Source organism: Perognathus longimembris, chromosome 7 (genome assembly GCF_023159225.1).
Source record: "Perognathus longimembris pacificus isolate PPM17 chromosome 7, ASM2315922v1, whole genome shotgun sequence".
Classification (NCBI taxonomy): Eukaryota; Metazoa; Chordata; class Mammalia; order Rodentia; family Heteromyidae; genus Perognathus; species Perognathus longimembris.
The window spans coordinates 52,543,313-52,555,331 of record NC_063167.1 but is presented as its reverse complement, the minus strand read 5'-3'; the positions used below and the strand labels follow the sequence as shown (position 1 = coordinate 52,555,331).

At 37.7% G+C, this 12,019-nt stretch overlaps 1 protein-coding gene across 1 annotated transcript in view; it reads right to left on the bottom strand.

The window, feature by feature from the left end:
- Tnni3k (TNNI3 interacting kinase) overlaps positions 1-12,019 on the bottom strand; it is a 313,990-nt gene that overhangs the window by 197,849 nt on the left and 104,122 nt on the right. The window contains 1 exon segment of the mRNA XM_048351587.1: positions 26-170. Coding sequence (XP_048207544.1) covers positions 26-170 — 145 coding nt within the window.

Below are 12,019 nucleotides of genomic sequence, written 5' to 3'. Positions count from 1 at the left end.
CAGTGAAATGCTATGTAATATTCACAGGTGCAAAGAAGTGTCTCCATAAATATTAACAATGTGACGTTGAACTTCCAAATCACTTTGAAACAAGTATTTCACAATATCATGGTGTCCAAAACGAGCACAAAAATGGAGTGTGACATGGTTTTCATTATCTTGAGCATTCACTGCCAATAGCAAGAAAGAAAAAAGTATACCATCTAGAGTAACCTGTACATTGATATTTATAGTGCCAGAGACTTGTCCTGAATGCCCGAGAACTAGTGACATTACTAGAGGAAAATAAAATGGAATCAATTTAGAAACCTACAGTTCTACCACATTGCCTATTACCATATCAAGGAGGTTTTCCTGTATGTCCCCTAAATTCTACAGAATGCAACTAAGCAAATAGACCTTGTACAATGAAATGTTTCCAAAATCTAGTAAGTATCCAAGAGGCACTTTTCACTTTATTTCCACAAGTATTTCCTTTTAAATTGCTTTTTTCTCCTCCAGAGGATGTTTTATATATATCACATACATATACATGTATACATCTACATGTATATATGTATATATATATATATATATATATTTTTTTTTTTTTCTTCAGAATGCCCAAATCAGATATTTGAGTTTCTTAGGTTATGGTTAAACCGAACAATCTGTATATTTAAGAAACTATTTGGGAACTTCTGATGAACACTGAAGCTGAGATTGGTCACACTACAATATATAAAGCATCTTGTAATGGAAAGGAAAAGATTATCAGAGAAAGCAAGTTCCATTGATCATGTCGTCTTAGATAGTTACGTAAAATTTAGTTGTTTCATAATTAAGGGGTCTTCATCCTTCTCTTTGAACTACTCTGCTTTGTAACCTTTTACCCGATTTGAGGAATTTCGTGTGTGTGTGTGTGTGTGTGTGTGTGTGTGTGTGTGTGTGTGTGTGTGTAGTGTTTGAATTAGCAATGGACAGATTGAGATGTTTGAGACAGATATACTCTCATTTCTGAGTAAGGGTTAATAATCACTGTGTCGGTCATAATTGTAAGTATAGATGTTCTTGTGTCTTATCATTAAAAATGGATATAACAACCTCACTGTCTTAGGCAAGCTGAATGGATTGAAAGATTTCTTCACTGTAATTCATCTAGTGTTCAACTGTCACATACATACTAAGACTACTGCTTCCCTAATTTCTCACCTAGAACTTTCTGTATGCTAAAATAAATAGTCTAGCTGGATAGTTAATGATTACAAGTTGAAATAGTAATAACTGTGCACCAAAATTCTCAATATAGTATGGATCTGACTTTAAGTCATTATCTCACAATTAAAATAAGTGGATTCGCATGTTTTATTATATGATTTTTCTTCCAATCTAAATTTTGTTTGATGGTAATGGTGACACCACTTGAACTACATCCTTTTCTCTATTTAGTTTAATTGCTTTTCAGATAGGATCTCATCCTTTTTTTTCCCAAGGGTAATTTCATACACCAAATCTCCTACCTATACCTACCTCCTGAGTAGCTGGGATCATAGGCATGTCATAGATTTGGCATGCTCAGCAAAATTTATTGATAATTTGATTACTTTATATAGAGTACCAAAAGGTCTAAAAGAAAGATAAAAATTAAATTATGCAGAGTAGTAAGGGAAAGCAAGAGAAGGTAAAAGTTTTTTTTAAAATTGTATGTAGTTTAATTCCCATAGCTAACAAAATTGCCAACTAGCAAACAGTGATTTATGCCATTTAGCTGATTATACTGCTGACAAGCTTTCTTATTTCATTGGGCTGAAAGATAACAGGCCAATGAAAAAATCTTAAAAAAAAAAAAATCCCTGAGCTGCTTCTCCTGAGGCTGTTATTGCAAAATAAATCCTTGAATTTTTTTTTTAAGTAGTAGTTCAGAAGTGCATCCTTGGTTCTTTTGATTATCCTTGTTTTTAGGATACCGCCCTTTCCTCACATTCTATTCAAAGCTGGGGAAGTCAAACACATGAGTCCATGCAAGAAAGCAGTCTGGAGCTCATGTCCTCTGAAGTTCCTCCAGAGGGGGATGGGCAAAGTTTTTTAAGGTCCAGAAGAGAAATTCTGTGTAATCTTACACTAGTTCATATCTTTTCCTTTGCCAGTTCAATTTCATTCAACCTTATTCTTCCCTAATTGAATGCATATACTTCAAAGTAGATTATCTATTTGGTGAATTACCTATAGTGATCTATATATTTTTTCAATTAAAACTGATGCCAATACCAATTGAAGGGACAAGCAGAAGAAATATGGATCAGACCCACAGTAAGTTTGTACAGCTGCTTTAAGGCTACATTTGACATCATAATTTCAGTTTTTTTCCTCCTTGCACCAATGTAGAGGCTGTGTGTTTATGTGTGTATGGGGGGTGCAGACAGTTATAATTCAGAAAAATTGAAAGTGTGCATTATATTTTATTTAATCTGATTTAATATATTATTCGGTGATTTAGATTAGGCGACTTCAAAACAAAGGAATATATGTAAGTCTTATTTGGAAACTAATTGACAACTTCTGTTTTGTAAAGTGATGGTGTTTGGCAATGCCTTTTGCAATGGAGACTGAATGAGTTTGTGTGTGTGTGTGTGTGTGTGTGTGTGTGTGTGTGCGTGTGTGTGTGCCTGAGAGAGAGAGAACCATTTCCTTGTTTCTGATTATTGAACTTGATAAAACAAAACTTTCCAGATTAATCCAGAAATGTCTGCCAGTTTTAGAGTCTCTTTAAAGTAATTATTAAATGTGTTTTAAATAAACTTTTTATGACAAATCCATGCAATAGCTCCAACAAAATATATTTCTAAAAATATTATTTTCTTTATAGAGCATGGTCATGGCACACTTTATAGGATGTGTTTGTTCAATATGGGGCTTTGAACTAAGGTCCTCATACTTACTAGGTGGGTACTCAAATGCTGAACCACATATCCAGCCCTTTTATGTACTAGCTGTTTTGAGACAATGCCTATTTTTCATGTGTAGGCCTTCACCTGGACCTTAATTTTTTTTATTTTTCTTCTCTTTTTTTTAACAGGGTCAAGCTACCTTACTGAGGCTTGGGGTAGGGAGTGGTTGAAAATGTGCCAAAGACAGCAAAAAATGATGTGCTTCTGGGCCCATGAATCCCAATAGCTCAATAGCTCAATAGCTATACCCATATGAACACATAAGATGATGCTAAGCGAAATGAACTCCAAGTTATTGAAACAAGTGGTATATCATTGTTGCAGTTATTTTCACCATGCCATGTGAAACAGTACCTTTTTTTCCCTCTGGTATTCCCTTCCCATTGTTTTAGCCCCTGCTATCACTGTAACTGATCTTAGTACCCCGGATACTGTATATATGTGTATTGAAACTAGGGAAGGGCAAAGGAATACCAAAATCAAGAGACAAAGGATGAAAAGACAAACCATTGCAAGAGCGATACATACAAAACCAATGGGTATAAACCAACTGTACAACTCGGGCGGGTTGGAGTGGGGAGTGGGGAGGAGGGAGACGGGGGGGGGGGGGGGGGGGCGGTAATTATTGAGGATGTAACAAGTTGGATAAGAAATGTACTTGTCCTACATACGAAACCGTAACCCTCTGTACTTCACTTTGACAATAAAAAAGAAGAAAAACAACTAAAAAAGACATATGAAAGGATAACTACCTTCTCACCATTAAGTGACCATGGAAAATAAAGCCATAAGCTAAAGGTGGTAGAGGGGTACAATGGAAGAGGTATGGGCTTATTTTAGTATACATATATATATATATATATATAATCAAACTGAATTACAGAGAGGTTACAGTTTCATACATTAGGCATTGGATACATTTCTTGTACTGTTTGTTACCTCTTCCCTCATTCCCCCCTCCCCCTCCCCCTTACCCTTCCCCCATGAGTTGCTCAGTTCATTTACAACAAACAGTTTTGCAAGTATTGATTTTGTAGTTGCTTGTCTTTTTTTTACCGTGTGTCTCTAGATTTTGGTATTCGCTTCCAATTTCCTAGTTCAAATACCAGTATACCCGGTTTCCAATATACTCAGATAAGATAGAGAGAAAGTGTAGGTACAACCACAGGAAGGTGATACAAGAAGATCATCAATAATAGAGGCTACATATGGTACGTTGAAAATAGTTACAACTGTGATATAACAATCATTTCCATAACATGGAGTTCATTTCACATAGCATTATCTTATGTGTTCATAAGGGTATAGCTATTGGGCTCCTGTGATCCTCTGCTGTGACTTTCTTAAACCTGTGCTAATTATTCCCTATAAGGGAGACCATAGAGTCCATGTTTCTTTGGGTCTGGCTCACTTCACTTAGTATAACTTTTTCCAAGTCCTTCCATTTCCTTACAAATGGGGCAATGTCATTCTTTCTGATAGAGGCATAAAATTCCATTGTGTGTATGTACCACATTTTCCTGATCCATTCATCTACTGAGGGGCAACTGGGTTGGTTCCAGTTTCTAGCTATGACAAATTGTGCTGCGATGAACATTGTTGTGCTGGTGGCTTTAGTGTGATTATGTTTGTGGTTATTTGGATAGATACCCAAAAGTGGGGCTGCTGGGTCATAGGGGAGTTCTATGTTTAGCCTTGTGAGGAATCTCCATACTGCTTGCCAGAGTGGCTGAACCAGTTTACGTTCCCACCAACAATGAAGTAGGGTTCCCTTTTGGCCATATCCCCTCCAACAGTTGTTATTGTTAGTTTTCTTGATATAGGACATTCTTACTGGGGTGAGATGGAATCTCAATGTTGTTTTGATTTGCATTTCTTTTATGGCCAGTAATGTAGAGCACTTTTTCATATGTCTCTTGGCCATTCTCTTTTCGTCATCAGAGAAGTCTCTTTTTAAGTCTCTAGCCCACTTGATGAGGGGGCTATTGGTTCTTTGCAGTTTTGTTTTGGAGGAAGGTAATTTTTTTCTTTCTGCATATATTTTAGATATGAGGCCTTTGTCTGTTGAATGGATAGTAAAAATCTTCTCCCAATCTGTGGGCTTTCTGTTTATCTTGTGGGCTATGTCCTTTGCCCTGCAGAAGCTCTGCAGATTGATGCAGTCCCATTTGTCTAACCTTTCTTTGATTTGTAGCCTTTCTGGGTCTTTGTTAAGAAAGTTCCATCCTGTGCCAAGGAGCCCAAGTGTTTCTCCTACTCCTTCCTTTAGTGTTTTCATGGTGTCTGTTTTCATTTCTAGGTCTTTGATCCATTTGGAATTGATTTGGGTGCAGGGTGATATATAAGGATCTAGTTTTAGTTTGTTGTATGTGTTGAACCAGCTTTGCCAGCACCATTTGTTAGAGAGGCTATCTTTTAGCTCCGTTATCAAAGATTAATTAGGCATAGTTCTGTGGGTTCATTTCTGGGTCTTCAGTTCTGTTCCATTGGTCTTCAGGCCTGTTCTGGTGCCAATACCAAGCTGTTTTTATTACTATAGCTTTATAATACAGCTTGAAGTTGGGTATTGTAATTCCTCCAGCACCGTTCTTTCTGCTTAGGATTGTTTTTGCTATTCTAGGTCTTATATTGTTCCATATGAATTTCTGGATTGCTTCCTCTATTTCATTAAAAAATGGTGTTGGGATATTAATGGGCATTGCATTGAATTTGTAAATAGCCTTTGGCAATATTGCCATTTTATTTATATTAATCCTCCCAATCCAGGAGCATGGGAGGTATTTCCATTTCCTTAGTTCTGCCTTAATTTCATTTTTCATGTTTTTAAAGTTCTCATCTTAGAGGTCTTTCACTTCTTTGGTTAAGGTTATTCCTAGGTATTTTATATTTTTTGAGGCTATTGCAAAAGGAGTTGTTTTCCTGATTTCAGCTTCGGTCTTTGGGTCGTTAGCATACAGAAAGACTGTTGATTTTTGAGTGTTTATTTTATATCCTGCAACTTTGCCAAAGTTTTGGATCAGCTCTAGTAGCTTGGGGTTAGAGTCTATGGGGTTCTTTAGGTATAGGATCATGTCATCTGCAAAGAGAGAAAGTTTAACTACTTCTTTTCCTATTTTGATCCCCTTTATATTTTCTTCTTGCCTAGTTGCCATGGCTAAAAATTCTAGTACTATGTTGAAGAGCAGGGGAGAGAGTGGACATCACTGCTTTGTTCCTGATTTTAAAGGGAATGGCTTTAGTTTTTCACCATTTAGAGTTATGCTTGCTGTTGGTTTGTCATAAACTGCCTTGATTATATTCAGGAATGTTCCCTGGAATCCCAGTTTTTCCAGGGCTTTAAGCATAAATGGGTGCTGGATTTTATCAAATGCTTTCTCTGCATCGAGTGATATAACCATGTGGTTCTTTACCTTGCTCTGGTTGATGTGGTGAATTGCATAAATTGACTTGCGTATATTGAACCTACTTTGCATCCCTGGGATGAATTCAGTTTGATCATGGTGTATGATTTTTTTGATGACCTGTTGAAGTCTATTGGCCAGAATTTTGTTGAGAATTTTGGAGTCTATGTTCATCTGGGAAATAGGTCTTCAGTCCTCTTTCCGTGATGAGTCCCTGACTGGTTTTGGGATGAGGGTTATACTGGCTTCATAGAAAGTGTCTGGTAGTGAACTTTCTCTTTCAATTTCAGACTAGTCTTTCCTGATGATTTCCATGTCCTTGCTATAATTATCTCTTAGGTCCTGCATGGACGTCTTTACTTCATTAATTTGGTTTTGGGTGCTGTCTCTCAAATATTTTAGCTGGGTAGTTATCTTTTCATTTGACTCTTGAAGTTCATTTATCTTTCTATTTGTGGAGGCCATGAAATTCTCCATTAATTTTTGCTTTGCCTCCACATGCTGTAGAATAATTGACAGAAGAGATTCAAACTTTTCATTTATCATGTTTATCAGTAATCTTTGTAGAGCATTTTGAGGGATCTCTTCCATATCTTTGATTGACTGCTCTGTTTCCTGCTTGTTTTGAGTGGGAGATAATACTCCATTGTTTGCCATCTTTCTTGTGTTTCTTCTGCCCATTTGGATTGGGAATGCCAATCTATAAGCACCTGTGAGCACCATTTATGACTCAAAGCAGACCTTACCAAGCACTGTTGTGTAAATCTTAGAAGTTCACAATTATATGGATACCTTTTATACCTGTTTATAAAATTATATTTGGTATTCCTAAAGAATACAATTTCAATATAGCAACCAATCCTGAGCCCTGTATTCAGTAGTTACTTATTTACTGTTACAACTCTATGAGCAATTCTTGTTCTTATATTAAGTTGTTTTTGGACTGGATTTCTCTATGAATCCCTTTGATTCACTCGGAATAAGCAGGGATACCCTCTATCCAGTAACCAGGAGTCAATGGAATATGGAGGTCCTAGAAGTAAGTCAGGAGGGTATGTTAGAGGTAGTAAAGAGAATAGAGGAAAATATATGGGGGGGGGGTGATGATTTTGGCATAGTTTCAGTGATGTGGAAATGTGGAGGAGAGTAGAATCAGTAGAAAGAACAAGGTTAAAATGATAGACAATGGGGAGTTAGCAGTAAAGAGTGGAGGTGTTATTCATAGGAAAGTATTTTTTAGAGAAAGAGAATGTGTAGAGAGAAACAAATAAAAAATACTGGAAGACAAATGCACAAAACAGAGAAAAATTATTTTAAAAAAATAAAAAGGAAAAAAGAAAAAAATCAAACAACAAAAATCAAACAAGGAAGAACTTGATAGAACCAACGGGTAAAAAATGGAAAACAAAAGCAAACCAATGACATTTCAGAAATGAAAATGTAAAAAAAAAAAAAAAAAGAAAGCTAAAAAACGTTTGAGAAAAAATAAAAAAAAAATGAAAAGGAGTCTTCCTTGTTTGGGTAGGCTTTCTACAGTCTCTGGTTTCCTTGGGATGGTCTGCAGTCTATTCTGCCACTTGGCTGGTTTGAGTTGCTTTCAGTTCGCAGGATTGGATCTGCTCTGACCCCTGTCAGTGAAATCCTGGGGCTCTGTGGTTCCCACAGCTTGCAGGTAAGACTTGGGTGTCCTCTGTAAGTGGTGGATGTGAAGTCTTGGGAACCATGGCTCCTTCCATCTGCTGTAGGGCCGCTGCCTTTAATGCCTGGCTTTGAATAGCCTGTGGAGTCAGCAGGATGGGGCACCTCTGGTCTGGTTTACCCAGCTGAGAGTTGCTCACCTGGGGGAGGTTACTCCCTTCTGGACAGGGCGGCTTCCTGGGTAGCAGGGTATGGAATTCAGCTCCGTTTCAGGCTGGGAATTGGGCTTCTAAACGGGTCCATTCTCTGTCTCAGGAATTGTGTTCTCCCATGTGGCTGTTCTGTGCTGCCAGTATGGTAGCTGCTTGCCGCTTTTGCTTTTAATTGAGGAATTCTGGACAGGCCACCTCTAGCTGAGCCAAAGCCCAGGACAAGCCCCCCTCCCCCCCCACCTGGGCAGGGGTCATACTCCTGGGTGGAGCTGGCACTCACTGGTCAGTCCCTCTTGCCCTTCTCAAAGATGGCTGTTTTGTCCTCGCTTTCCCCAGGCAGGCTTTAGCTCTAGTCTGGTCTGACCCTATGCCAGTGTCAAAGATAGCACTTTGCTCTGGTGGTGGGGGAAGGAGGTGCTCTTTGGGCATGAGTGAGAGTGACTTTCGTGGGGGTACTCATGCTTTCTCTGCAATTTCGGCCCGTCCATGCTCATCCTGCGATCTGTCTGTACACCGCCATCTGGAACATTTCTCCTAGGTCTCCATTGAGTGCTTTAGCTGCAGGGAGTGCAGGGTGCTGTGCTGGCACTGGCACTGGCGTGGTGGTGGGATGCTGCCCGGAGCTCAAATCTGTGTTTTCAGACCAGCAAAGTCAATTTCTCCTTCCTGGCCAGAATCCCTGTACTGTTATAACTTACTTTTGCTATCTTTCTAGGGGTAAATGTTTCTGTGGGATGGGAAAACTGCGATGCCGGAGGGAGCTCAGCTAGGGCTCTGCTGCTCCTCTGCCATCTTCTTAGAGGTATAGGTTTAAATGAACAAGGATACACTTCTGTGACAGTGAAATTTTGTTGAGAAAGACAAAGGCATTCATTTTTATGTCACCACTTGCAACATTTCCTGTGACTTTTGACTGAACATGCTATATCTAATAAAACTATTTTTGTAAAAAAAAAAAAGTACTCTTAATTTCTCTATGCTTACTTCCATACCAAGGATGTCAGGCTCATACAAGCAAGCTAATTTATTCCACTGAGGTGGAGTCTCAAGAACTTTTTGCTCTGGCTGGCTTTGAGCTGCAATCTTCTGAATCAGTTTGAAGAGTAAGAAGGATGAGGCATATGAGCCACTAGATCCAGATTGTAGATTTCTATTTTAACTAGTTTCATAAAATATCTTTAGCATTTAACACTGAAGTGACAAATATTAATAAATTCTGAATTTAAAATTTCTCAGCTTCAACTTCATCAAAGTGATAAATTTCAAGCACTGCATTGTTATTTTTTCTATATAGAATTCTGGAATATTTTGGCCTTTTCAACCTCACTCAACAAATATTACAAATCCCCTTTTTCTATGCCCTAGGAGATACAAAGAAATAGACTAGGGCTTGAATAGGTCAATATTTTAAACATACTGAAGAGCCTGCTTTCAGAATTACATTTTGGCCAATTTTGTAACCTGAGTTTATTCTCATTTGTGACATTCTGTTACCATAGAAACATACTGTAAATACCAGATTTTAGTTTTTACTCCTTTAGGGGTTATTCATTTAATCTTCTTGTGTGTCCATTTACCATACAAAAGGTCTAGACATAAAATAAATCATCCTGAGGCTTAGTTACATTTAGAAACGAGTGGAGTAACTATCAATAGGCCCTGCACAGTATCTACAGCATCTTTTCTTTTCTTTTTTAATTGCTTGAACTCCAAAAAGGGACTTAAATATCAGATATGTACTCAAAGAAAATAAAAGTTTGAGTCATACTGTCTTGATTTTTTTCCTTTCTAAATGATTGAGTAGGAGGCACATAGTACCTCTGTGAGTCAGAAAGCAAATGCTAAAAATTATATTGTATGATGCTGGTATGTAAGGGGAGTGCCAGTGCAGTTTACATTCACAGAGCCTTTTGTACAAGAGTTCTTTGATGCTGGAGGAATACTGATCATAAATGACATTCATTCTGACATGACTGGGCTTTGGCATTCTGCAGAAGAACAAAAAATTGAAGTTGGCATTGATAAGAAAAAAAATGATGCAGCTCTCGACCTCATGGACCATTGAAGCAGTTTCAAAACTACAATTATATGTTCAGTGATTCACACAAATGCATCTCTCCTTGGTCTAAACAGAATGAAAGAGACTGTTTAAAGATCAAGGAGCAGCTTTTCTTTTGTTCTTACAACACACATTGTCTATAGTAATGCTAGAGAGTAGATGTCTGAGTGATACAGCACACTGGCTTAGAGAAAACAATGCAAACCATGCATCTTCAAGGTTACAAATAATGTAATTCCTGGTGCTGACATGGGAATTGGAAGCTGCCCTAGCCTACTGCCTCAGTTGTATCTGGGAGGCTTTTGCTTTCTTTGTAAGTAGATGAAAACGTCACTTTATTAGTTGAATATCAATCTGAATTCTCAACCAAGGAACTGGCAGTTCTGCAGGTTTGACAACCATGTCCTTTTGGAAACGTGCATCATTCCTGCTGCAAAGGCCAGGGGCACTTACAGCTGGGCTTTTAATTAGGTCTCTAGGGGGTCAATGGAAGAATGTTGGCTATGCCTGAGAGAATTTAATGGCAAGATGCAACTCTCAGTGAATTTCTGTGCAAAAAAAGTTTATAAGGAAGCATTTTTAGTAATTCTTTTTTTAATCAATTTTCCAAAATTTCTGCTATCATTTTAAATATGAAAAGGCAAGAAAATGTTATCTAGTATTGATATAAAGATCATATAAATATAAAATAATCCAGGTTCAGAGAGATAATGATTGCATGTTTTTTATTCTCATATATGAATGTTAACCATAAAAGAAAAGCATAGATGTAAACATACACAGAATCAAATGTGTGTGTGTGCGCGCGTGTACGTGCGCACGCATGCATGCATCTATGTGAGTTTATGTTTTGTAACTGTGGCCTATTTGACGGGGTTTTATTGAAAGAGAATTTTAGAAGCTAAACAAAGCCAAAGAAATGCATCTGTGAATAAAGTGATAGAGGAAACTCAAAACTGTGGAATAATCATAGGTAGTGGCAATGGAGAAAACAAAAATTAAGGAGAGAGGGTAATCTGATTAAAATGCTGCATACACAAGTGAAATGCCATAGTGAGACCTCACAATTAGCAATCACTAAAATAAGTGAATGACAGCAATGTACAATAAATCCTGCTTAAGGTGAAGATGGTGATGGGAGTGAGGAGGATGAAAGAAGAGGGAAGAGGGTTAAGATGGTCAGAATATTTTCTCTGCATTTGTGAAAATGGAAAAAAAGAAAATTGTAGAGATTGGTTTCAGAAGAGAGGGAGAGAAGATAAGGAAGAGTGATGGAAACGGTGACTCTGATCAAGGTATATGGAAATGGTATGATAAACATACATTGTATACATATGTATGAAATTAACTGTACAATTACTTGGTGTTAATTTTTTTTTTTTTTTTTTTTTGGCCAGTCCTGGGCCTTGGACTCAGGGCCTAAGCACTGTCCCTGGCTTCCTTTTGCTCAAGGCTAGCACTCTGCCACTTGAGCCACAGCGCCACTTCTGGCCATTTTCTGTATATGTGGTGCTGGGGAATCGAACCCAGGGCCTCATGTATACGAGGCAAGCACTCTTGCCACTAGGCCATATTCCCAGCCCGGTGTTAATTTTTTAAATGTGAAAAAAGGAAACAAAAGAGGACAACTATGTTCTGCTATGTATTCTCAAGATTTGTTTTTCAAAACGATCACTCAAATTCTATCTCCATAAAAATTTTAGTCTCTTTGTACAACCACTCAATACTAATTTTTAAAATAAGATTCAAATAAAAAATAGGATACTACAACAGTGAATATTG